The sequence below is a fragment of the Coenobita brevimanus genome, chromosome 97, assembly GCF_032717465.1.
Source record: "Coenobita brevimanus isolate Jiangsu-jjx chromosome 97, ASM3271746v2, whole genome shotgun sequence".
Lineage (NCBI taxonomy): Eukaryota > Metazoa > Arthropoda > Malacostraca > Decapoda > Coenobitidae > Coenobita > Coenobita brevimanus.
This window is the reverse complement of record NC_137050.1, coordinates 28,993,587-29,021,086: the sequence shown is the minus strand read 5'-3', so window position 1 is coordinate 29,021,086 and position 27,500 is coordinate 28,993,587. Positions and strand designations below refer to the sequence as shown.

The following is a 27,500-nucleotide window of genomic DNA, read 5'->3' as shown; positions in this document are numbered from 1 at the left end:
ATACAGATTCAATGGTCGGGTGCCGTGTTCAAGGGGAAAAAAAAAAATACCTTCTTGATCCTCGTGCAGCCAAAAGTCATTAATCCAAGTTCAATCACCCGACCGAAGGGAATCAGGCACACGGCACTCTTTGTGAGATGCAGGGGCCTCATTTAAGGTCAACAATAGCTGATGGGCTAGATTATAACTCATGCCCGTCCACGACACAATACCGCAGCTCCAGGCGACTCGGTGGCCCGGCCAGTTTGGTACTGGCCTCATGTTCACAGGACGCTCTGTCATGAGTTCAAATCCCCTGGTTGTAACTGAATGTGTCTGCAAAAAGCAAATACTTAGGCCTATACCATACCACTATCTTCTGTTTCACCATGTGCTTCGTGTCTATTCTACCCTCCTCCTAACTCACGACGACTCAACCTTCTTATCCATTCCCCACCACAGTCAGACCCATTACACACGCGATTACATCCAGTATGTACAGATAATTGGTAGTTCTAATAACAGGCAATGTTAACCAATGTTTCCGTTATGTTACAGCATACTCATATGAAAGTATGTACTGTACAGTATATCTCTGATTCAGGTTCTTGGTATTCTATAGGTTTTTATCGAACAAAATCTAGTGTGCGTGGCGCGTGATTATCCTCTGAATGTCTTAGAGGGCAACTATAAAAAAGCCAGGGTTTCAGCTGGACGTTAAGTCAAACGGAAAGTTTATAACACCTGCATGACTACAGTGATACAAAAATCCCCCCCCACCCCCCACCCGTATCAAACGACGGGAAGACTATGACACCTACATGATGGAACTGTAAACAGGAAGTCACAGCGCCTGCACAACCAGTGTCATGTAATGCATTATGCCGGAGTGCCAGTGTAGTGTAGTTCAATCTGTGGTCAGTCATACGACTAATGATAGTCCATCATGCGATGGACTGTCATTAGCTAATAGACATCAAATGAGTGCACACCTGACACGGATTTATACCAGCACGCGTGATGTATGTTCATGCCTGCACACTTGCGGTACACATTCATACCTGAACACCTGCAGCACATTCATCCCTGCTAACCTGCGACGTTATGCATATCTGCACACCTGCCACGTACTCGTATGCATAGGCCTACTCTTATCTGCATACCTGTTGCATATTAATCCCTGAATAAATTCCGCGTATTTATGCCTGCATATCTCCCGCGTATTCATATATACCTGCATACCTCTCACGTATTTATACCTGCACACCTGCTGCGTATTCATACCTACACACCTGCCACGTATTCATACCTACACACCTGCCAAGTATTCATACCTGCTGTTCTGCAAAGTATCCTATCAATAATGAAATTATAGCATCAAAAATATGTCCTTGCCTTGTCCCCTTGACATACTGATCTCAATACAGCATCAAAACCTTTCATCCTTCTTTTGCCATGAACCTTCCAATAAAGTATGGTCTAAATCGTTTAAGTTAATCTTGCCATTTAACACTAACTGTTTACTTATTGTTCCCAAAAATTAAAAATCAATCCCTGGCTGACCCTTAACACTTCCACTAAGATTGGTCCATTTCCGGTAAAATCTGTTATAGTATTGTTCACAGAGACATAGGTGGGACTTTGATATTGCCTTGTAACCTCGACCACTGACCGTCCGTTCCTAAAATCAAACCCCTTACTTCTTGCCTTACCCTTAATCCTTCCACCAGGTGTGGTCTGTATCAAATTAAAACGTTTAGCTGATCCTGACCTTTGACTTTTCCATGCGGCCAACATACAAATTTTTCAGCACGCAGTGAAAGGGCTGAACATCTGGCCAATTGCAACCTTGAATTAAATATGTCAACTACGTAATGGAACTCCGCCTTAAAGTTCTAACTAAATTTACGCTAGAGTGGAAGAATTAGATCTTTCCAAGGTTTGTGTCATATGCTCTCATGCTTAATAACTCTCAACATATTCCCTATGTAAAAAAAAAGGTTAGCATAAACAAACATCTAAAAATGTGAAACAAGCAGAATGGAATAACATGAAGTTAAATCATTCCAATTTTCTTTAACTGATCTCACTACATTATACACAATATACACTGCCAGTTCGACGTTGCAGTTTTTCCTCAAAGGTATTATCGTAACAAATTTGGGTTAACGTGGAAGTAAACCTACTCACAGAACTATACATTATTCTGACAGGCCCTGTGTAACTAATATTTCTCCTACACAAATATATAAATTTTTACTGAAGTGCAAAAACGTTTATCCAGACTTTCGTACTTAGCACTAACAAAATCATCTTTATCGCCACTACTGTTATCAGTACAGTATGACACATTTTTAGTGTGTGTGTGTGTGTGTGTGTGTGTGTGTGTGTGTGTGTGTGTGTGTGTGTGCGTAATTCACCGGGTCGGTCAGGATCACTGGTTGGTCGTGATCGTCAGCTTTTACCCTCCCGGAAGGGAGCTGAGAGCTCATATAGTCTGATCTAAGGGCAAAGCTGTGACCTTCACACACGCACACACCCGTCCCCTTGCTCAAAGGGGACTGTAACCACCCACTTCGTCAGTGAAACTTTTCGCAACCTGAGCGAGGCTCGAACTCCCGTCTACCAGATGGCAAACGAGAACGCTACCACTGAGCCAGTGTGTGTGTGTGTGTGTGTGTGTGTGTGTGTGTGTGTGTGTGTGTGTGTGTGTGTGTGTGTGTGTGTGTGTGTGTGTGTGTGTGTGTGTGTGTGTGTGTGTGTGTGTGTGTGTGTGTGTGTGTGTGTGTGTGTGTGTGTGTGTGTGTGTGTGTGTGTGTGTGTGTGTGTGTGTGTGTGTGTGTGTGTGTGTGTGTGTGTGTGTGTGTGTGTGTGTGTGTGTGTGTGTGTGTGTGTGTGTGTGTGTGTGTGTGTGTGTGTGTGTGTGTGTGTGTGTGTGTGTGTGTGTGTGTGTGTGTGTGTGTGTGTGTGTGTGTGTGTGTGTGTGTGTGTGTGTGTGTGTGTGTGTGTGTGTGTGTGTGTGTGTGTGTGTGTGTGTGTGTGTGTGTGTGTGTGTGTGTGTGTGTGTGTGTGTGTGTGTGTGTGTGTGTGTCCAACTCCTGGCATACTTTGAGAGCTCATCCCCCAAGACCCAGCAGTCCTATTGTGTCGCACACCTTCGTATGCCACCACTTCAGTCCTGCTATCCAATATCTGTACTGAAGACATGCTAGGGCTGTCAGAAATCAGAATCATAACTAAAGTAGTGGTATTAGCAGGGTGTTTTTATGACATGTTGGAGAGGCTGCCTACACTCGTACTGTAAGAAACAAAATAAGCTACATGACTGACCCTGTTTTGGAGCGGTGCGAGGACAGCTGTCTCTGCGGTGGAGGGTGAGGTGGAGTTGACATAGAAGAGGGAGTCGTAGTTGCGGTAGAAGAGCAGGTTGAGCGAGAACTGTGCCATCATCAGCAGCCCCACCAGCAGCAGCAGCACCTTCCACACCCGCGGTCGGCACGGCAAAGGCACTCGACCGCCCACGCCCACGCCCGCACCTGCACTCACACCTGTACCCGCGCCCAAGAGCCCAGCCAGACCAGGGGACCCGTACATCTTGCCACGCTGCCCCTCCACCACACACCACTGGCCACAGAAGAAAAGAAAAAAAAATACAGTAAATCTCTTCTATAGTTCGCTGTTCTTTATGTTCTTCTCAATTACAGTAAGCTCCACACAGTTTCCTATAGAATTCCACTGGTATCCTCTGATATGTTATTCCCCCCCCCCCTCAATTTACAGCACAAGTTGTACGGGAAAAGTTATCACATATAAAAACACATCCATGGCTTATAACACAAACTGCCTGTTCTCAGTGACAGCGTTCAATACATACTAAACTCACCCACCACAGAACTCAGTGATCAGGGACAACATAAAAACAGTACAGTATAATCGTATAGACAGAACCCATTTTTTTTTTTTTTTTATGATAATCTCTGCAGCATGTGACAGTGACCAAATAAGTTTAACATTCCGTATCACTGCTATCTATGCTTTGTCGGGTACGATGCTGACTGACCACATCTAAAAATTACCATACAGGTGTTATATAAATGGCCAGCGAAGTTTGAGGCGTGCTTACACTTTTGCGCACTCGAAACAATGGGGCCAAAGGAACCAGAAAGGGTTGTGTCAAAATCTCGTACTCTGAAAAAATGCATCTCAAAATTTATATCACTACCATCATTGTTATCCTATCTTTACATCCTCTTATTACAAGGGATGGAAGGGATCCCGAAATACGAACAGGAAAAAAAAAAAAAAAAGCTGCAACTTTCAATATAGCGCTCAGTGGAACAGGCCACACATCCTTTACTCTTCGTCCAAGCCAGCCTCAGCCTAGTGAGGATAACCTGTTCCTGAAATGACAGACTTAAATTGGGATACAGGTCATATACTGTACAACAGAGGCAAAGAAGAAGAGGAGGAACATAGTGTAGGATTTTTGCTCAATCACCGATGATGTGACAATATTTAAAAATTCTTTGGCATAACTGAAAGAGCAGCAGACCTAATAAAAAATAAACAGGAGATACAGGATGAAGTTAATCCAAGCCTACACTCCAACATCAGGCTATGATAACGATGAAGTAAAAAAAAAAAAAAAAAAATAAGATGAAACTGTGAACAAGTACAAGATGTACTATAGTCTATTTGATTGACCTGTGCACCGGAGATGTATGGGGCAAGCAGGGTGTGTTTGATACGCGGCTGCTGATTGGCCGCCGATGATGTTACTGAAATAAATGCAGGTATGTATTGTTGTGTAACATCCGGACGCAGGTGTACACCGTGGGTGGAATTATAGTGCAACATGCTGACACAGGTGTACACCGTGGGGGGATGCAGTGCAACATGTGGACGTGGGTGTGCACCGTGGGTGGATAATTTACTTTAAACGTCACTCGTCGTTTTATGAAACTTTTTAATCATCTTTAATCTTCTTTGATAACAGTAAACTTCTCAAAGTAATTTTGACCTCTTTAGCTTCGGAAATTATTCCATATTAAAACTGGCTGCTTATAGTGAACGCAATTTAAAAATATAGATTTATGTGCTAAAATAAGAAGAGCTGTAGATTTACATCATCGGCGGCCAAACTTCTCTAATATCTCAGCCGGGATTGTCGGGATTATATATATATATATATATATATATATATATATATATATATATATATATATATATATATATATATATATATATATATATATATATATATATTAAATATTAATAAAAAAGCTTATAAATTTTTAAGGCTTTTTGGGGCCCCCCCCTCAGTTGGGGGCCCGGGGGGGAGTTTCAAACAGCCCCCCCAGGTACGCCACTGTACTGGCCCTATGCATCTCAACTACACAGGTCAATCAAATACACTATAGATGGATGCAAGACAAAATGGGGCTACACTAAAGTGAAACATCAAATGGGACTTCACCAGAGAAGCACCTTGAATGTGAAAATCCTTTGATAACTAGTGAAACACCATATGGGGCTTCACTAGTGAAGCACCTCGAATGTGAAAATCCTTAGGGTGTGACTGACTGGTCCGCTCACGATGATGCTGCCTCACCTAAAATGCACAAAATCTAGTATTTATTTGTGACGAGCGACTTTTATTCACAAGGAGGGAAGAAAGAGGAAGAGGAGAGAGGTGAAACTGGAATTTGCAGAATATAATTAGTTTTAGGAATGAATACAATCCTTCATACAAAACAAAGTACGAAGTGAGCTTGGAAAGAACCAGAGTGAGAAATTGTCAAGCAGTGAATGAAACTGAGTCCATACGTCGGTACCGTGAAAAAAATACCACTCAACAACGGAAATGTAGGAAGCGACCACAGATTGAGAAGCCAAGTAATAATTTTGATCTCAGAAATGGGCGAGAGAAGCTAATCCGAAGGAAATGGTCAAATTTGTTGCAATGAGAAAGACGGTACCAGACTATAGTTTTTAGTTTATAGTACCGGTAACTACTTGCTGTTCAAGGATATTGCTGGTTTCAACACAGAGCAAATGAATGGAAACTTTGACATTAGTAATGAAGCAGTTCAAGAAGCAAGAGGAAGGGAACCTCAAAACAACAGCAGACTCTCAGACTACATGGAATTCCTAAAGAAGTAAAGGAATGGAAGAAACCTCAAGTTAACCAAGCAGAGGCTGGGTATAGTTAGAGAAAATATATATCTGCTCTGAGATATTCACAGAGAGGTAAAGAACGAACAGAAATTAAGTGGTCAAAATAATGTACCGGAAAATTCTACGCAAACATTTACAATAGCAGAGTCATGATGGGAAATGTCAGCTCACAGCATTCAGGATGGAGAAATGTTTGACAGAATTATCCCCTGTATTATATGAAGTGAAGAGTAAAGAGGGGTAAGGGAGGACATGATGATGGTCTCACCAATGATCTTAAATAGGCATGTGATTCTGTATTAAATGCGCTGGCAAAACTATTTTCATTATGTTTAGAAGTCAAAGTACTATTCAGAACATGGATTTTTTCTATTATTTTGTTTCGCATATTGGCAACCTTAAAGGCCTGAAGAACTAAAGGTTTGGATACCCTCCATTTATTTTTCTCTCTGTTGTGTATAACCTTCACAAAGAATCTTAACAAATCGAACTAGTCCTACACTACATGAAAAACAACCAAATAGGCTGACCGAATTACATAATAATCACTCGACAACAGACCATATTCAAGTTACGGTAGTAATTAAGTGACAAATTCAGAATAAAAAGTTTGTAATTAAGTGACTGAGAAAACATCAGCATAAAAGTCTTTGAGCATGGCATTTAACAATTATGAGAAAGCATTTGAAACAGTTGAAACGGCGAAAGCAACAAGATAAATTCGAAAGCAAAATGTAGAAGAAAAATGCTGAATTCTAAAATATGCTTATAAAGATAGCACTGCCATCAACTACGTAAGGATAGCCAGAAAATACCAATACAGTAAAGAAAAATGTTAAACAAGAAGACACAATATCACTGCAAGCCGAGAGGATGTTTACGAAATATGGACTGGGATGAAAAATGGAATTAACATTAACCCGAAAACTGCAAGTTACATTCCAAAATGCCCAGTGCTTGACTGCTACTTAAATCACGGAAGTCGAACCATAAATCATATTTTGGCGCTTTAATTTGAGGTGAATTTTGGTCAGCCGTTCACTGAAAGTCAAATGGAGGCATCTAATTTACCTTATCATACTGTACATTAACATGCCATTTTTCACCTCATAACCTCAAATTCGGTTTCCGGGTTTTCCAGTAAAATGACTGTCAACTTTTTCGGACTAGTGTCATGGTTGTATCCATACCGCCTTGCACATAATGACCTAATAATTTAAGAACATTATACTTCATCACATTCCCTAACAATCTATACAACCTGAACTGCAATCCTAGGAACTTTTTTTTTTTTTTTTTTTTTTTTTTTTTTTTTTTTTTTAACCAGAGGTCCCCTCGAATCCTAATGGCGTTGCTGACGGTAAACGGTGAGCAACTGAACTGCCTTAGATTTGCAAACAGCACAATAATTCTTTTCAATGATTCAGGGATGGAGCAAAAAGAAATAACAGCATCTCAGCACGAGAGTAGGAAAGTAAGATTGAAAATGTATATGAAGAAAGGTAGGCAAGATGGAAGTGAAGGTGAAGGTAGGCTTCACGAGGTGCTTGGCCGCGGTGCTCATGTCAACAATTTAGGCCTTTGGGCCTACAGCAAGTTATAAACCCACTATCCTGGGGTATAAGACCACTATCATCTAGATGATTACAGTTACGTGGTCCCTCTCCGAGGTATTACCTGTACTCATTTTACCTACCAACCACAAAAAAAAGATGGACACTGGTGTCGAGAGGAACCAGCTGCCTGCACCAGGATTCAAACCCAAGCACTATCAGGGTGGCGGTGGCAGTGGCAGAGATAGAATCCTTAACAGACATGTGCAGTCCCTTCCAGTACAGCAAGGGGAAGAAGTAGAATACATTTAGCCTACCCAGGCCAAGCTGTCCATACAGTTACAGTTCATGTCAACGAAATCAAGCGAAATATAGGATTGGGATGGAGAGTATTAATTAAACCATTTAAGCATATCAATGATAAGTCTCTTCTGACGAGAGACTTTACAGTTAATGGCCCTTCCTGTTCTAACTTATGGATAACAGACATGGAATCTAACAAAATTCTTGGAACATACAATAAACTCTTGTCTGGAATGCTCAGAAAGAAATGGAAAGGATTGTTAAATGTCACAAGGGGAGATAACAAGCACACCAAAAACTTTCCACCCCACTCCAATGCGGCTGACTATGAGGAGGCTCACTGCAAAAGCAAATAATACCACAAATAGTTCTCAAGAGATTTCAGTAACAGCAGCATAATTATCCCAACTAGTTTTCTGTAACGGAACACTGGCCGTTGCTAAATAACATCTCCATAAACCGCCTCTCCCCTGGAAAGTGACTGCACTTTGCTCACTATGTGGAGTGGAAAAAATAGATCTTCCTGGATATAGAAGCAAACTCATGCAAAGAATAAAATCACATCAACCGAAAAGCATACGTGAATGTAAGCAGGTTATATCCTTCATAAAACAGGTAACATATAGACAGCCACGGTATCTGAGGAGCAACCCAGAGCAAAGGCTAGTGAGATACTCATTAGGTCTTGACCCATAGACCGGGTGAGAGGAAGAGGCGGGCAGAGAACAATAAGACGAACTGAGATTTGGAGCTCTACTGACAACGGATGTATTGGACTAACAGGTCAGAGTGGAAAAAGATGGGAGAGGCCTTTGTCCAACAATGAACTGACTCAAGCCGGTGACAATGACGACGACGACGATGATAATGGATACTATGAATCCTGTGACGTTTTATATATTTTACCTTTGCCTTCTCCAGACCATTTCATCGCCACAGGACAGATTTTTCTAACTGGTGTGATTAGATATAGCGTCCATCATACTGGGGTGCTCTCCTCAGCTGAATCAAGTCGAACAGAGATACTAAGTACAAAGTGGTTAAAAAAAAAAAAAAAAAAAAAAAAAAAAAAAAAAAAGAGAGAGAGAGAGAGAGAGAGGGAAAGGGAGAAGGGGTTAACTACTGACCTAATCATCAAAAAACACGCACCGCACTTGGCCAACTTACGTCCACCAGGGAATGCTCCACACTGATCGGCTGCACAGCACAAATTCTGAATCATTACACACACACACACACACACACACAGAGCAGTTTACATTCAAACAGGAATTTAAACGCCTTTACAAGGTCGCTACGTTAACATCGTCTTACACACACACACACACACACACACACACACACACACACACACCTGCGGTAATTATAGTAGTATTAAACCTCCCATGGCTACGTACTCCCTTTTATTTCATTTTAGCTTTCGCCAAACACTTTAGACGAATTCATGAGCGTGAGCTATAGAAGCCTGTGTCATAAAAAGCTCACAAACACTGCCAAACATCACAATATATACAAAGTTCTGAATAAAAATCTGATACATTGCTTTATAAAATGTAAATGCGATCATACGACTGTGTACCCTGACAATTAAAGAGAATGTTCTTTTACAACTGTTGACTGTAAATAGAGGGATATCGGTGTATAACTTGTATATACGTAAATAAGATACTGCCACAGCCTAAATGAGAGAGAGAGAGAGAGAGAGAGAGAGAGAGAGAGAGAGAGAGAGAGAGAGAATTTATGGGGCTAAGGTGAAGACATATCAGGTGAATAATCGATAACATTTAGGAAACCACCACACTTAACTCTTTCACTACGATGACGTCTGTTTACTTCGTTCTCCCTATCTACAAAACTTTTTAGCCTACTCAGGTAATAACACGTTTTACGAACTGTGGGGGAGGTTAGACACTGATTTCAAAAACCCTTTCATTACTCGGGTGCTCTAAAATAAAATCGTCTGGCAGCAGTAAGAATAAAAACAGCAATGGCGTCATCGTACTGAAGAGGCTAATCAATCTACTGCACTGAGTACTGGGAAAGCTAACACGTGAGGATAATGAATCCTGATAAAACCTTGATAAAATGAAGGAAAAAACTTTCTTCTTCCACGTCAAGACGGAAATGCCTCTCATGCTCAGCCACCGCCTGCACAGCTCACACTTTTTCCCAAAGATAGTATTATTATCTACGGTATCATTACGAACATGTATGAAACAACGGCAAACAAGAAGCGGAGCCAAGGCACAGCCATCCCGTCCCCGGCAGTTATTTTAGTGCTGACGTATAAACACAACAGGATATCTAGTCACAGATGTCACATCAAATTTTGAGTAAATCGGGTGAAAATTGACGATTTTATGCCCATCTGATATTTTAGGCCCGGCCCACATAAGACTGACCCCCCTACCGCTAACTGGGGGGGGGGTGACGCCCCCTGATGTAATAAGGCATGTTATAGGACGCAGATTAGAAAGACGCATCTTTACGATGTGGTTTCATGTCGATATGACGAATTTCAAAGGAGTTATGGCGAAAAAAAAAAAAAAAAAAATTTTTTTTTTTTACATTTTTTTGGGGATACAGTCTGGGCCTTGGTCCACTATGGACCAAAATTTAATAACGTGATCGGAGGGTTATAGATCATCATCCCTGTAATTTTAGTCAAAATCGCACCAGAAGTTTTCGCGTAAAGCTGTTAACAGACAGACAGACAAACAAACAGAAAAACCGAGTGAAAACAATATCCGTCCCCGAACCCCTCCGGGGCGGGGACGGATAACTAAGCCTGATAATCCTTAATGACACGTAGGACCACTTCTTAAAATGAAAAACAAACAAACAAACAAACCTAATTTTGAACTGATAAAGTGACTTTGTAACGGTGTACAGATGTGCGATTTTAAGTATGAAGACTATCCATCAAAAAACAAGGAAAATATTATTAAATATGGTATAGGTTAGGTTAGGTCTGGATTGGTTTGGTTAGGTTCTGTATAAAATAAGTACCGTATGGTTTGGATAAATTTTGTGTAAAGTTACGATGCTTTAGGTTAGGTTTGGATAAACTGGCACTGATAAGGGTAATTTCATTTAAAAACGCTGTTCTAAGATGGTTGTCCGTCTGTTATCGCTCACCACAAGATGGCGTCCGCCTGTCTTCGGTACCGCTTGGGACTGTAAACGAACACAGGTTCTTTAACGTTTTGCACCACTTTAAAAAATCAAAATTTTAAAACACTCAGAAAATACTCGAAGAATTCCATAAAGAACTAAGGTAAAGAAAAGAAAAACAACTGCAGAATACGAGTAAGGTGGCCCTGTCTCTCCTCAACGATTACCCAAATCCTTACACATGCATCCCACGAGTCGACGCACTCAAATAGCTACTCGATAAACAATGTTAATCCCCTTACTCAACCTGTATTGTTTGGAATGGCTCTGGTATCCAGGGTCTGAGGTGATTTATAAATGTAAGCAGAGGCGTCCGCAGGACTTTTTGTAAAGGGGGACAAAACAAATTATACATTATACAGTATGTGCGGTTATATCAGAATACACACACTCCAAATAGGCATAGGCATAACATTAAATGCATAGCGACAATGCATGAATCGATTCAAATCACTCAATCATCCTTGAACAAGAACTGAAGCCGTCGAATTCCAAGGAGGGGGGCAACCTCCCCCCTTTGCCCCCCCTCCGGACGCCCATGAATGTCAGTGGGGTCAGAGGGGACGATGCCCCCAGTTAGGCCCCCCCCCCCGAAACTGATCATTTCTGACGGAAATAACGGTAAATCATCCACTAATCACATGAAAAGGGGTAAAACTGTTTTCGAAATCCATTACGGGTTGAAATTCAAAAATTGCCCTTCAAACCATGTTTTCATTTAACGAGTGACTTTTTGACAACAGACGTTATATGCTACCGTAATTAGTCCCTTCACTCAAAATTCTTCCTCATAATAATGAAATAGCTGGATGATGTCAAAAATCAACTTAAACCCCTTCAATCCAATGACTAGAAACGATGAGATAGTCAAGGAGAGACTTTTCCAAATCCAAGGGTTACATACGGTATAACCTTCTAATTCTTTTCACTTCAGTACGATGATTCCACGTTGACGCAAAAAATCTGGATATAGCAAGAATAAAATACAAAATAGGACACCGCAGAAAGCGCAGTGAACGTATTACAACTATACATCACAGCTACCCACCTTGCACGACCTCTTCAGTCACCCACACTGCTGCTTGTAATAGTGGTGGCCAAGTTACGAGGACGATTTCTTGTTTCACATCACTACTGTTCTTGTTTAGCTGCTTCCATACGAGGATGTACAGGTTCCAGGAGTCTGTGTTACCCCCTGCCATCCCTCTCTCGCTCAAGTTGCAACAGAGCACTACTCGTGTGGGTAGGATGCAGACAGCTGAGATTTTTCTTGTTAGTTTGATAAACTGAACCTAGATATTAACATGCGGTTGAATGATTCACAGAGGATATAATATGGAATCTGTAGGAGGGTATGTGGTGTTACTTGCAGTAGCCTACATACTGCCTTTGAAGAAGGAGTGGTGGCGGGGTGGAAGAGGTAGGACGATGGAAGGCGTGTGGTAAGGGAAGTGAAAGATGGGAGGGGCGAATGTCAGAACAGAAAGGTGAACGGAGGAGGTGATGAAGCACCGAAGCAACACGAGTGGGAGACGATGGGAGGAGGGAAAAGGGAATGAAGCTGTCCGACGTTCCAACTGGGTTATTATGGGTAATAGTGATATTATTCCACCTCGCTTCGGTCACTGTCTTACATGCCACTAGGAGAAGAAGAATATGAGCTTAATGGGACATCCAGTCACTAAAATTTCTAAAGGCCTCGGTATTCGTAAACTACAGTGTTCGTATCTTTTCAGTTCAGAAGGTAAAGTTGCTTTACCGCTTCATTTTCACGTCGGTCTCACTCAGCTTGCAATTAATTTTCACTTTGCGCTGGGCAATGCCAAGAATGGAAAATGTAACAAGATCATCAATTATGGCTACTACTCTCTTTTTAAGTAAGCTATACAAGTTATATCGGGAAATCTTGATAACAGCTCTGTTGAAACGTCGGACAGCTTCATTGCCTTTCCCATCCTCCCATCTTCGACTCGCGTTGCTTCGGTGCTTCATCACCTCCTCCGTTCACCTTCCCGTTCTCCTGACATCCCCCCCCCCCTCTCTCCCTTCCCTTACCACACGCCCTCCATCGACCTACCTCTTCCACCCTGCAACCACTTTCTTCTTCAAAGGCAGTAATACCACATATCCTCATACAGATTCCATATTATATCCTCTGTGGATCATTTAACCGCATGTTAATACGTCGATTCACTTTAGCAAAATATTTAACAAGAAAAGTCTCAGCTGTCTGCATCCTACCCACACGAGCAGTGCGCCGCTGCAACATGAGCGAGAGAGGGATGGCAGGGGGTAACACGACTCCTGTAGCCCACTGTACATATAATTCTAATCTTGCTCTTTCCAGACGGTATTATTCAGTTTAAAAGGGGGGGTTTGTACCAGAGGGGTTAGACTGAGCCTTCATTAACCTCCAATACAAAACACCTCCAGTAAGCTGAGGGGGGCGCGGTAGCACAGTGGTAGCGCGCTGGACTTGTGATCGGGGGATTGCAAGTTCGAGCCTCGCCCTGGCTGCCGTGCCGGGAGGGGTAGCTCCCTCCCGTAACCCTGGCGGGGCTATATAGTCCAATACAGGGCTTAGCTCGGGGGAACTCCATTTCTCCCATTTTTCCAGTAAGCTGAATAATATCGTCTGGCGGTGCCCTGTTGTAATGAATGTCATCAGAGTGAAGGGGTGAAGCTGCACTGAATATGGTGCGCAAAAGGTACAAGTCAGCACATAAAGTTATCTTCCCAACTGTGTGCACAATGACTGTTAAACGTAGTAATTATCTGCCACACATCCACACCACCACAGTCCACAACACCAACATAAGACTAGCAGAGGCGGCAGCCAGTGCTTCACAGATGTGGTTCTTATGAAACACAAACGTTTCGAAATATCTCGACACAGGCTATTCGTAAACACTGAAATGAGTCACAGACATAGAGGAACTTTTAACTTCACCGATAAACTATGGGGATCACTTGTATGTTGGAATATGAACATCTATCATTCTAAATTGTTTTACTAGAAGGGTTTTATTTAGGAGATAGACGACTCGTAAGAATTCAAGGCAACAGAGCTCCCAGGCTATTGCTAAACACGAACATAACATAAAAGTTACACAGGCGACATCAAACAGTATTTGTATCAAGATTGCCTCTTACATATCCTGAATGTCGTGAGCCATGTACGTAAAGATATGATGCTGATGTTATGTGGTTAGCTAGAAAGTTATCAAATGCCTGAGCGACCGTAGCTAGAGATATGATCAAGTAACTGTAACACTACGTCTCAGCCAGCTGTCCGAACACTGATTGGTTAGTGAGTATGACTTGTCACTGACAGTTGTCGTTCAGGTGTTGCTCGCTCCGTTACGATGCTATACACTAATACAACGGTTCAATACATGCAGTACCACGAACCAAAAATGTTCATACAGTTGGTCAGCCGTCAGAGCGGAGGCGATTATAATCCGAAGTACGGTACTAAAACACGGCTCGATCCAAACAAAAGGCTTTGGGGGCAATGCGCAACAAGCTAGCGTACATGTAATTAATGTGTGTATTACAATATTCAACAAATCGTCGATAGGACACGCCGTGTTATTTATTACACACCACAGTGAACATTATTTATAGTATTATCATCATTCGACTGTAATTAACAGTATGTGGACACAATTAGCATTTGGAGGACGGCGGGCGGGGGACACGGAGGAAGATACGAAGCGCCAGTGTTCGGAATGTGTTTGCCCAGACTTGGACGGCGCTCACTGGTGTAAATGTTCAGGTCCTGTATCTCAATAGTGGCAATTTCTTCCTTATTTCTTTACAGAATACACTGGAAACGTTTTTTGTGGGTAATACGTCCCTAAGCTTTGTTGGTACTCGTAGAGTTCAAAATCGCCCTGAATCTGAAAATAATAATAAACTTATGAACAGACAGCCACTCTAATAATAAGGTGTACATACATTAATAAGTTAGACAAGTCAAGTACTGTTTCAAATCTTAGCCTAACAATAATAATGCATTCTCAGGGTGGATTTACACGTGCACGAACGTGAACAAGCACTGGCGAAAAATCATTCTCGAACGTTTGCGTATGTGATCGCATATGCATTAGTGGGTATTTGTTCATATCCCGAGACCTCCGTAGTAGAAGCAGGTTTCTATATTCCCACTGCAATCACTCACATACCAGAATGTCAAGGGAAGAAAGGGTAGCTGCAAGTGCTAGAATTTATTAACATCCATGGGATTTTGAAGGAAAAAGCGGATGTTCTGGCAGACCGACACCCATTCAAACATTATGTAAGCTCGTTCTGGTCTGACTGCTCGCCAGATCAACTGCGCATGCCAATTATCTTCGTTCGCTGGTGTTTGTTCATGTTCGTTCACCGATTAATTCCACCCCGAAATATTTGGTAGCACAACGATGTGCAGGTGGGGTGAGGGATGAAGGTAATGGGCAGGTGGCGTGAGGGATGAAGGTGCATAAAGGGTGCACTAGTGAAAACATATCGATAGCCACTTTCATGAACAGGCCTACAAGGTACTATAGTGTCTTTCTCCTCTCTAAAGCAAGTCTAAAATTAATAACATTGAAAATCACACAACCAATCCTCTGCGATGGAAGTCGCAGAGGATTTTAGTCAGCTTAGTCTCCTAAGCTGACTAAAATCGTCTGGAATAGCAAGAGTAAACAAGAGAATACGTCACCGGATCCAAAGGACGAAACTTTCCCACAACAATGCAGACAGAGCCAACAGGGTGACGATGTACTGGAGGAAACGCAGGTACAATTTACTTAACCCCTTCGCTCCGGCAGGGCCGGATTTACCTACTTGTGGGCCCCATGCCAAACTTATCAGTGGGCCCCCAGATTATTGTACAGGGGCCCCATACTCCAGGTCCTATACATATTGTACAGGGGCCCTTATGGTTGTGAATATATTATATAATCAAATACTCAGTGTACACTTGAAACAGGTTATACGCTGGCACACTGCACGACAAATCAGTTTCATTGGGCCACCAGATACCGGTGGGCCCTAGACCAATGGCCTACTTGGCCTATTGATAAATCCGGCCCTGCGCACCGGTAATATCTTTTATATTCTCCCTACTATACTACTTTTACTCTAACTCGTCTTGTATCTTCGTCCTTTTGCCGCACTAGGAGGCGGTGGCTGCATCGGTAGAGAGGCAGCCTGTAGTTCTAATGAACCCAGGTTCGAATCCCGGCTGGGACAGGGAACAGTTTAAGGATCTGAATTTCATAAAGCAGACTATACTGATCTACCGGTACCAGAAGACCTTCCGACATACTGTAAAAATATCCCCGCTAATACCAATACACCAGTCCTCTATGAGACGGCCCTAACATGTATGCAGTATGGATGGTGGGTGTTAGCGCAGAAGTGGTAACATGTGGAGGTGTGTAGGAGGACTACTGGACCTAAGGGACAGACTCCGAACCCTCTGCCCTGAGTCGGACACACACACACACACACACACACACAAAATTCTTACAACTCAACATTCAAGATGGAGAGATGGGAATTTTAAACGAAGTTAGGGTATATATATATATATATATATATATATATATATATATATATAAAGCCACAGTGGTAAAGTGTGCGTTTTCGTACACTGAAGAACGAGCGTTCGCGCCCCGCCATGGTAATAAACTTTGGGAGCGTTCTTCGGGCCACGTACTGCATTGGCGGACACAAGGGGTGTTATGCATGAACCAGTGTCGCATACTGTAAAGTATACTTACACCCAGTCGGCTTGCGCGGGCCGATTACACTTGGTTCACAGACTGCACACACATCCAGAGCCATTCCAACACAACAATTACACTTACAAGCACTTCTCACCCTACATACAATCTCTACCAGACAGCCTAAGCCACGTGGTAGAGATACATTGGGTGTATCGTCCCCACTAAGGTCGGTATAAGCTGGTCCTGCAGTGGACACTCAAACGGCTGATGAGATGATATATATATATATATATATATATATATATATATATATATATATATATATATATATATATATATAATATATATATATATATATATATATATATATATATATATATATATAATATACACAGTATATAAAATATACATATAAAATATATATATATATATATATATATATATATATAATATACACAGTATATAAAATATACATATAAAATATATATATATATATATATATATATATATATATATATATATATATATATATATATACACACAGTATATATGTACATATATATAATATATACAGTATATAAAATATACATATAATATATACAGTATATAAAATATACATATAAAATATATATATATATATATATATATATATATATATATATATATATATATATATATATATGCCATATTAAACCAAGTTAGGGTTTATATATAGGCCATATTAAACCAAGTTAGGGTTTATATGTGTGTGTGTGTGTGTGTGTGTGTGTGTGTGTGTGTGTGTGTGTGTGTGTCAGACCATTTTTATTTTTTTTTAGCTTGAGGTGAATTTATTAGCAGGAGAGATTAGATATAGTCTGTATTAACCCCTTCAGTATATTTCCAAACTTTAAGAACATGATCTGGAAGCGGCGAGAATATGAAAATTACGTCACCGCACTCAAGAAGTTAAGCTTTTGCTCCTGTTTTTCCCACCTCGCGTTGCCAATGACGACTCGCCCCGCGGTTTGATTTTAGAACCGAGCGTGGATGCGATTCGGAGCACCCATTACTGAGTGGGAGGGAAAGGAGGGATGAGAGGGAGAGGGAGGAAGAGATTCAAGTGGGTTAGTAAGAATACTTGCTGCAAGGAGTTTGGAGACGTAATAAAACAATCTATGAAGTTATTCTTACTTCTGCCATACATCAGCATCCAATATTGTTATTCCAGAAAAAGTCTGCGCATTAAAATTCAGAGTATATAATTTCAGCTATTACTGACGTTGTTGAATGCTGTGAAGAGTATGTACGATGGTGCTAAGGCTGCAGTGTGTGTGGATGGTGAAGTAAGTGAATTTTTCTCTTTGGAGGTTGGGTTGAAACAGGGATATGTCATGTCTCCATGGTTGTTCAATCTGTACATGGATGGGGTAATTAAAGAGGTACAAGGTAGGGTAGTGGATGTTGGAGTGGCCCTCGTGAGAGAGGATAGTGTTTGGAAACTCCCTGTACTGTTGTTTGCAGATGATACTGTGTTGTTGAGTGAAGATGAAGGGGAGCTGCAAGGCTTGGTGGATGAGTTTGGGAGAGTGTGTAAGAAACGGAATCTATATATAGGTGAATGTAGGGAACAGTAAAGTGATGGTCTTTGAGAGAGGTGAAGCCAGTGAATGTTCAGCGAGGCTGGATTGTGAGGAATTGGAAAATGTGAGTACGTTTAAGTACTTGCGTAGCGTGATGAGTAAGGATGGAGGTTTGAAGGGTAGTGCTTGAAAGGGTACAGCAGGGAAGAAAGGTTGCTGGTTCTCTGAAAGCAGTGATAAGAAACAGGGAAGTGAGCATGGAAGTGAAAAAGTTGCTACATGACAGTATTATGATACCAACTCTAACGTATGAAAGTGAAGCTTGGACGTTGTTGGAAGGACACAAGTCAAGAGTGAGAGCAGTGGAAATGAGTTATTTAAGAGGAGCCTGTGGAGTCACATGGAAAGACAGGCTGACGAATGAGGATATAAAGGAGCATTGTGGTGTGGATGTGGATGTGATAGGAAGCGTTATGAGGAACACACTGAGGTGGTTTGGCCATGTGGAGAGGATGGAGGGTGAAAGACTGACGAAGAGTGTATGTGAGTGAGGTGGAGGGGGGAAGAGGGAGGGGGAGGCCGAGGATGAGATGGAGGGATGGGGTGGAGAGGTATATGAGAGAGGGGGGTGTGAGTTGGGAGCAGGGCAGTGAAATGGCGGAGGACAGGGCGACGTGGAGGCGATTTGTTTGTGGCCACTCCAAACGGGATTGAGGCGTCTGGCAATAGATAGATAGATAGACTGACGTTTACCTTTCCATGCAACGGTTACCAGCCTTTGCATGAAAACTCAGCTGAACTAAAATTTATGGAACACTGGATTGTTGTTGTTGTTGCTGTTCATCATTCTTATCAAAGTGTGAACCCTGTGGACTTCAGGCTGATGGCAACCTTCTGCAGTCTACCTTCTCCACTCAGGGGACAGGGAGGAGGTTGAAGGATACATCTATGATTGGCAGTGGTGCCACCTGGCTAAACAGGTACCATCAAGTGAAGGCGTCCCTCTCCAGCACTGAACACTGGGCACCAATCACATAAAAATGACACTAACCAATATCAATACATTACTACGCGGAAGAGATCAGCAAACAATGCTCAGATTAAACTTGATTCTGGCCATCGTATTCAGTTTTCACCAGCGTCTGAACTAACCACGCCTGAATGCCTGTTGGGAAATTACGTTCTTCACGACCTGATAAACATGAGAAAATTTATCAGTAGCGAGGTATAAAGCTATCGCTTCAGTTCTTCCCATAACACGCATCTCACTGCTTGATGGTTCTCAGTAATACCCTCATATAAGGAGATAGTACTGTAGTTACGCAATGATTATCGCAACTGTTACCCACAGTATGTACGATACTGCACTTATGAGAAAGTGCCCTCCAGTTCAAAAGGGTACTCAGGGGCACTCCTCCTCAAACTGATTAGGCTAGAATAGTGACGCTGTGGAGTACACTAGGGTTCAGAAGCATGCATACACACCTGCTCGTGCTGTCATCTGTGGTGCTCTCGGATGGTGGCACGCGGATTTAATTTACATAAAATACCGTGCTGCCTGTCAATCAACCCTCCTCGTGAGATATGAACCAATAAACTATCGACTTTCAAATCTGAAGCATTCATGAGTGAGGTGGTGAAGGATGACGGGGCCGTCTGGTGATAGGTGATGCGTTGAGAGGGTGACAAGAGCAGGACTGGGGGGATACAAGAGAATCATACATTTACTCGTACCTCCGCCAACCAGGTTCAAGGAAGTTGTGTATTCCCCTATGTCTGTCTGTTTGTTTGTTTGTCCACACAATATCTCCCACAGTTCTCAATGACTTTCAATGAAATTTTGTGGAAGGGTGGACCATGGGTCAAGTAAGAACTGACTAAATTTGGGGGCGGATCCGGATCCTATGTTTATTAAAGTGATCAGTGCCACGCCTTACAGGATACCAGGCTGGTATTAAGAATTAATGCTGCATATCTGAACTGTATAAGTACAGTCCTGATCTGATGAGACACATTGTCCACACTCACAACACTGAAAGCCACTCAGTATCACACGCGCGCACGCGTGTACACACACACACACACACACACACACACACGGTTCTTATCTCTACCTGTCCGCATCACAAGCACAAGCACTACAAATGAGAGGAATTAAGGCGGCACCACTCAGGAACAGCGTGCTTCACTGTACCTGTCTGTGGTATGCTGTGGGACATTATACTAGCCACCTATATTGATATATGCAGTATACTCGTAAAATGTGTGTGTGTGTGTGTGTGTGTAATTCACCGGGTCGGCCAGGATCACTTGATGGTCGTGATCGTCAGCTTTTACCCTCCCGGAAGGGAGCTGAGAGCTCATATAGTCCGATCTTAGGGCAAGGCTGTGACCTTCACACACGCACACACCCGTCCCCTTGCTCAAGGGGGACAGTAACCACCCACTTCGTCAGTGAAACTATTCGCAACCTTTGCGAGGCGCGAACTCCCGTCCACCAGTTGGCAAGCGGGAACGTTACCACTGTACCAGCGAGCGGTGTGTGTGTGTGTGTGTGTGTGTGTGTGTGTGTGTGTGTGTGTGTGTGTGTGTGTGTGTGTGTGTGTGTGTGTGTGTGGCGCATCATAAAAGTATCATAGCGAGCCTCACTGAATATTAATACACTTTATTATGGCACGCAACCACTCCAATTACTAGGCTACATTACAGCAGTTTTTCAGCAGTTCGTCATTCATCACCACCACCCCTCCCCCCAGTCTCGTCCTTCCTTTAGATGTTACGTTTTTCAGCTATGAAGTTATTATAGTCGCGGCGCACGACTCTGAGGTCATTATCGTACCCTGGCAACCTGTCATTCAAAAGTGCGTCCGATTTCGTATCATATTATACACGAATCATATAATTATGCATGAATATATTATACACAAACATATTACACACGAAGCACAAGCGTCTCATATTATACACGAAATCAGACACACTTTTGAATGGTAGGTTGCCAGGGCACGATACAACAACGTCAGAGTCGCGCGTCGCTACTATACAGTAGAAACGGAACTTATTCCTTAAATACAAAAGAAATATGAGCCCAAACCGGCTCAACCGGTAGACAGGTGGCGTGCCGTCCTAACGGGCCCAGGTTCAAATCCCGGCTGGGGCAGGGAACAGTTTAAGGATTTGAATTTCATTAAATCAGGCTTTACTGATCTACCAGAAGACCCGCCGACATGTCGTAAAAATACCCCCGCTAATACCAATACACCAGTCCTGTATGAGACAGCCCTAGCATGTATTCAATATGGACGGTGGGTGTTAGCGCCGAAGTGGTGACATGTAGAGGTGTATGGTATGTAGGAGGACTGCTGGGCCTTGATAGCAGGCTGTGAAGCCTATGCCCAGAGTCGGACACATAAAAAAAAAAAAAAAAAACATGACATTTATAGAATCAGAGGTCATACAGGGTACGAGTATGGCATCATTAAATGAGGGCGATCATGAATATCATATCAGAGACGAAAAGCTCATAAACACCAACACGTGGACATAAACACCACCAGTTGTGCATAAATCGTATTCCATATTCATAAGCATTGAATCTAATGTTCATATGCCATTTTTGGTTTATGAAATTTCTTTTTTGTTATGAAAAAGAAAAATTGTCTCTTTAGTCTCCAGAACTAGATACTAGGCCTATATTACTGTACGGTTCGTACATTTAAAAATGCCCAGTTGAGAAACGTGTAAGAAACAGGAAGTGCCTGTAGTCCTGCGAAAACAGCGAGCGACTCCCACTTGAAGCGGTTGCAATTCGTTAAAAAGAGAGAGAGAGAGAGAGAGAGAGAGAGAGAGAGAGAGAGAGGAAGTAAAAGAATGATGAAAAGATTGATAGATAGACAGACAGACAGGATAGAAAAAAATACAAGTTAGGAACAGATTCTCCTAACTGAGAAAGAAAAACCAAGACTGACCACATCGCAACATTTTAATATCCAAACTCTGAATATCTGAGATACGGTTCATCATTAGCTGCCAGACTTTTTGAGATTTTTTTTCCCCTCATCACAGCCGGTGCAAGGAGAGAGAGGAGCAGTGAAGCCGCCAAGCAACAGAGTAATAGAAACCTTCCCATCGTATGTTTACAAAGAAAAACGTGCTTTGAAGGCTGGTGCAGAACAATAATATTTAGCTGGAGTGAATATAAATCAAATATTCATCCTGATATAAACACACTCCCTGTATTCGTTCCTTATATACTGATATAAACACACTCCCTCTATTCGTTCCTTATATACTTTTTCTTTAGGCACTCGAAACCCCTTAGAAATTATTTACGCCACCCCCAACGGTCACGCCCTGCGGGTTAAGAAATGTGTATATTAGCTACCGTATCCTAATTTATACTAATAACACTCTTACATTGTTACCGCATGAAACTTTATCCAGTCTTAGTTGAAGCATGTTAGAGAGTCGTCGTCGTCATCACATGTGAGCATGTGACGAGCATGAGCGTGCCAAGTTATCACAATTTTTCTCTGATAATATTATTTTTTCGTGATGGTAGCTGAACAATGAAAAATATACTAGAACGAAAGACATTCTCTCTCTCTCTCTCTCTCACACACACACACACACACACACACACACACACACACACACACACCGCTCGCTGGTGCAGTGGTAACGTTCCCGCTTGCCAACTGGTGGACGGGAGTTCGCGCCTCGCTCAGGTTGCGAAAAGTTTCACTGACGAAGTGGGTGGTTACTGTCCCCCTTGAGCAAGGGGACGGGTGTGTGCGTGTGTGAAAGTCACAGCCTTGCCCTTAGATCGGACTATATGAGCTCTCAGCTCCCTTCCGGGAGGGTAAAAGCTGACGATCACGACCATCAAGTGATCCTGACCGACCCGGTGAATTACACACACACACACACACACACACACACTGAAAACTCGAGATTCCAAGGGGTTCATACGTCTTTATGGGTGACATTTTAGTTAATAAAATGTAATGAATGAATGGATCATATGCTAAAAGAATTTCAGCTCTACTTCACATAAGAGTAAAGTTATTAGCTTCTGATTAGCTTGATGGTCGGGTCGGGTCGGGCCGGGCCCCTTATTTCCAAACCTGAGAATAAACATCGCTTGCTGGCTTCGCTCGCTTGCTCGTAATCACCACTCTAAATTTATCATCATCATAATCACCATTTAAAAAAATGTTTCCTACCTTATCCGGCACAAAAAATTAGCCTGACTGTTCACGTTTTCTTACCTTCCTCTGCTAACTATTAATCTGAGGTTGAGAGAGGCTTGGTATGTTTCCCAGCCCATGAGTGATTCTCTCTGATACGATGCGTCAGGAAAGGAAGTACCGGGTAACAGACATACCGTCAATGTGAAGGAGACACAACGGAATTGTAAAAGAACTTTTGTCCCTGGTTGTACAGCACCCTGCACTTATTACTCTCACATTACTATACTCTTATTACTCGAAACTCGCCTAATTTTGCCATCTCTCCTTCTTGAAGGTTGAGTTGCAATAAAAGGTTAACAACGGAATATGATGCTAGCTACTCATGACGAAATGCTGTGGAAAGAATGTAAAGCCACTGCATTATCTTTCTCTGCCACTAAGCTATGTGAACCAAGCTGCAAAAGGATAAAAGTCTAAGACAAGCGAAGGTAAAAAGAGTATACCATATTGACATTGCCGCCGCGGTTGATGCATCTGGTGTTTTACTGAGGCCAACACCGGACAATATTACAATATGAAAAATCCTTGTAGTCAGAGGCTTAATATATATATAGATATATATATATATATATATATATATATATATATATATATATATCATTCATTCATTCATTGCCAGACGCCATGTATCCCAAACGGGGTGACCAAGGACTTAGAGTTAATTGTTTTACAGGGAGGGGCACTAATCCTCCACCAACCCCACTTGACACATAGGGAGAACGCCAACAGCATCTGGTGTTCCCAGACGGTCACCCATCCAAGTACTAACCAGACCCAACGTTGCTTAACTTCGCTGATCGGATGGGAAGCGGTGTACTCAACTTTTCCTCTGGCACTGGTGCACCGCTTCACTCCAATTATTGTTTTTTTTTTTTTTACTACATGATTTTATTGTCCTGAGAAACTTACCGAACTAAAGGGGTTAGACACAGCCTTCATTAACCCTTTCAGTACATAACATCTATCCTTTACTGATATTATCGTCTGGAAGCAGCAGTAACATATATACTTCAAAAATACGTCATCGGCTTCAAGGGGTTAATAACACTATGGAGACTAATACCATATGATAATATTCAGTAAAAGAAATCATTTAAGTCTTTATTTTCCCCCCCCCCTTAACCTTCTCATGCTCATGTCTTCCCTAGTAAATCAAAAGAGCCACCCCTCGTGGTTGGGACAGCTCTTGAACCTGCATTCTGTTCCAACTAGTGGAGAGAGAGAGAGAGAGAGCACTGTCAACACAATACTGCACAATCACCTTTCCTGCCCTTTCCTTATCTGGCTTCCTCCCACCTCCACCAACTATCTAACTGTAATACGTCCTCTCTCTCTCTCTCTCTCTCTCTCTCTCTCTCTCTCTCTCTCTCTCTCTCTCTCTCTCCTTCATAATTTTCCTTGTTATTCGGTTCAGCATTTTCATCTTTCTCCCTCTTTTCTTCTCCATCCTCCCATCCTTTGCTCTTGGTTGTTACCTCTCTCTCTCTCTCTCTCTCTCTCTCTCTCTCTCTCTCTCTCTCTCTCTCTCTCTCTCTCTCTCTCCAGTCGCTTCTCCCCCCTAGCCTTTTCCCTTAACCTCTTCCTCTCTTTCTTCCTCCTCCACTATTTCCCTTGGTCTCTTCTCCTCTTTATTCCTCCTTCACCATTTCCCATAGTCTCTTCCTCCTCTTTCCACATTCGTCCTCCTGCATCCTTTTCCTCATTATTTTCAGCATCTCTCTCCTCTACACCACTTTCTTCAATCTTCCATCCTGCTCATATTTTCCTTCAAATTTAACAATGCCCGGTGTAATGCAACTGTCTTGTTTTCACCTAATGGAACTGAGCCACTCCCACACCTTGAATACGTAACTGAGGTGCATGCGATGAGCTGTTTGTTACGAGATACGAATAATAAGTCTCCTTGTAAACTAATCAGATCGAAACTTTAGTCTGATTACAGGCTATTTGATCCTTGAGTTTGCTGAAAGTGGTTAGGGATTTAAAAGGCTAGTGATATTTAACCCTCTGGCAGCAGTGTGTCTACGAACTGAATAAAACCGCCCATCGTAACCTGAATTAACATGCGACCTTGTTAATTTTCAGTCTGCTCGTTAACCATGACAGTTTATACAATATTTAGTGCCTTTCGTTTATCTTGATCATAATAAAATCGTCTGTCGTTTGCCGAAATATAATGCTGGGAAGGTATTTCGCCTCCAGAGAGTTAAGAGTGATGTAGCTTGGACACCAGACTCTTTTCATTTTAACCTGGCCTAAAATTGCCATCACTCCATCTCGAATGCTGCAGCTGTAACAAATGATTAAAATATGAAGAGGCTAGTCAGAAGGAAGTGCTATGGAAAGGTTGTAGTCCCACAGTTTTGTCTTTTTGTCACAGAGGTACGTGAAAATAGCTGGGAAGGAACGAAAATCTCTGGTAAATTAAGGTGAAAATATAATCTAATATCCACCATTTTCACTGTGACGCAACGGACATCACGGTCAGGAGTAAGGACCATATTCTAGATGGCACAAGAGAGTTCGAAGTAACTCTCACTTTTGCATACTATACAGATTCATCATTTTGTACCAGGGTTGGTACTGATTAAATAATTGACTTTTTGCTAAAAAATCAAGATTTTTTCATCTAAAAGTTAACAATAATAAAATCTGAAGGTTTATAAAAATTGTGTATAGCTTTGTGTTGGCATTCATTTATTCAGATACTTGCATTAACTTAGCAGATTTTGGAGAATGGTGCCATTAGAAGTTGCTACATTATATGACAGAAAGAATATTTTTACATTTGTATAACTGATTATTGAAATTATTTGTACATCTGAAATAATGAACCATAAATCAAAAACCAAAGCCATAAGATTAGGTAGGCTATGCTTGGTCACTTAAGGCCATATCATAATAATATCAGCTTAAAATTTTTCTGTGTGGTAATATAATCAGCTTTGGAATATGCTGTCTTGAATCCCACTGGCAACTCAGCCTTAACCAGTAGTGTACAGACAGGACCTAAACGGGTATGTATCTGGATTCTGGGCAGTGGCTTTCAGCCTGAACCATCAGTGGATAGACAGGACATGAAGGTAACAGTATTCAGTATACTCCTTTTGAAATATTAGCTAAGAAACAAAAATCAAATAAATAAAATAAATAAATCGAATAATTAAAAAAATCATTGATTTTTTATTTATCAATCTTTTAAAAAATCAAAAAAAATAACCAACCCTGTTTTGTATTGTACGTTACTGAGGCAAACTATGTGAATATTAGATATATGTAAAAGCTGAACCACAAAGTATAACATGCAAAGTAAATCACTGCGCCAAAAATGCTTCAACGCCTATTATGTAACCTAATTTGCGACGCTTGGATGAGACACTGTTAGGCATGCTTATAAGTATGATGTACGGTATTAGTGAAGCCAAATGGACACCCACCTAACACAGTGAACGATGCTTTGTTAGACAATTCCTTAAACTATTCCCTGCAACAGTCGAGATATGAACTTGCAGTCCTACGAACCGCATTCCACTTCTTCACCCAACTGACCGCTACCCTCCACTAGTTATGTACTAATTTATATTTGTATGTATGTATGCCCACGTATGTGATGTCTACTAGGGAGGGAGGTTTCTGTGTGTGTGTGTGTGTGTGTGTGTGTGTGTGTGTGTGTGTGTGTGTGTGTGTGTGTGTGTGTGTGTGTGTGTGTGTGTGTGTGTGTGTGTGTGTGTGTGTGTGTGTGTGTGCGTGCGAGAGAGAGAGAGAGAGAGAGAGAGAATA

At 41.9% G+C, this 27,500-nt stretch overlaps 1 protein-coding gene and 1 pseudogene across 1 annotated transcript in view; both read right to left on the bottom strand.

Annotated features, from left to right (window-relative positions):
- The window catches only part of LOC145413637 (uncharacterized), a 109,661-nt gene that overhangs the window by 68,746 nt on the left and 13,415 nt on the right, over positions 1–27,500 (bottom strand). Inside the window, exons 2-3 of the mRNA XM_080283298.1 lie at positions 3,310–3,603; positions 121–315 (exon numbers count right to left, since the gene is read on the bottom strand). Coding sequence (XP_080139424.1) covers positions 121–315; positions 3,310–3,573 — 459 coding nt within the window. The 5' untranslated portion in view covers positions 3,574–3,603. The remainder of the gene's footprint in view (positions 1–120; positions 316–3,309; positions 3,604–27,500) is intronic.
- On the bottom strand, positions 24,441–24,554 carry LOC145413893 (5S ribosomal RNA; annotated as a pseudogene).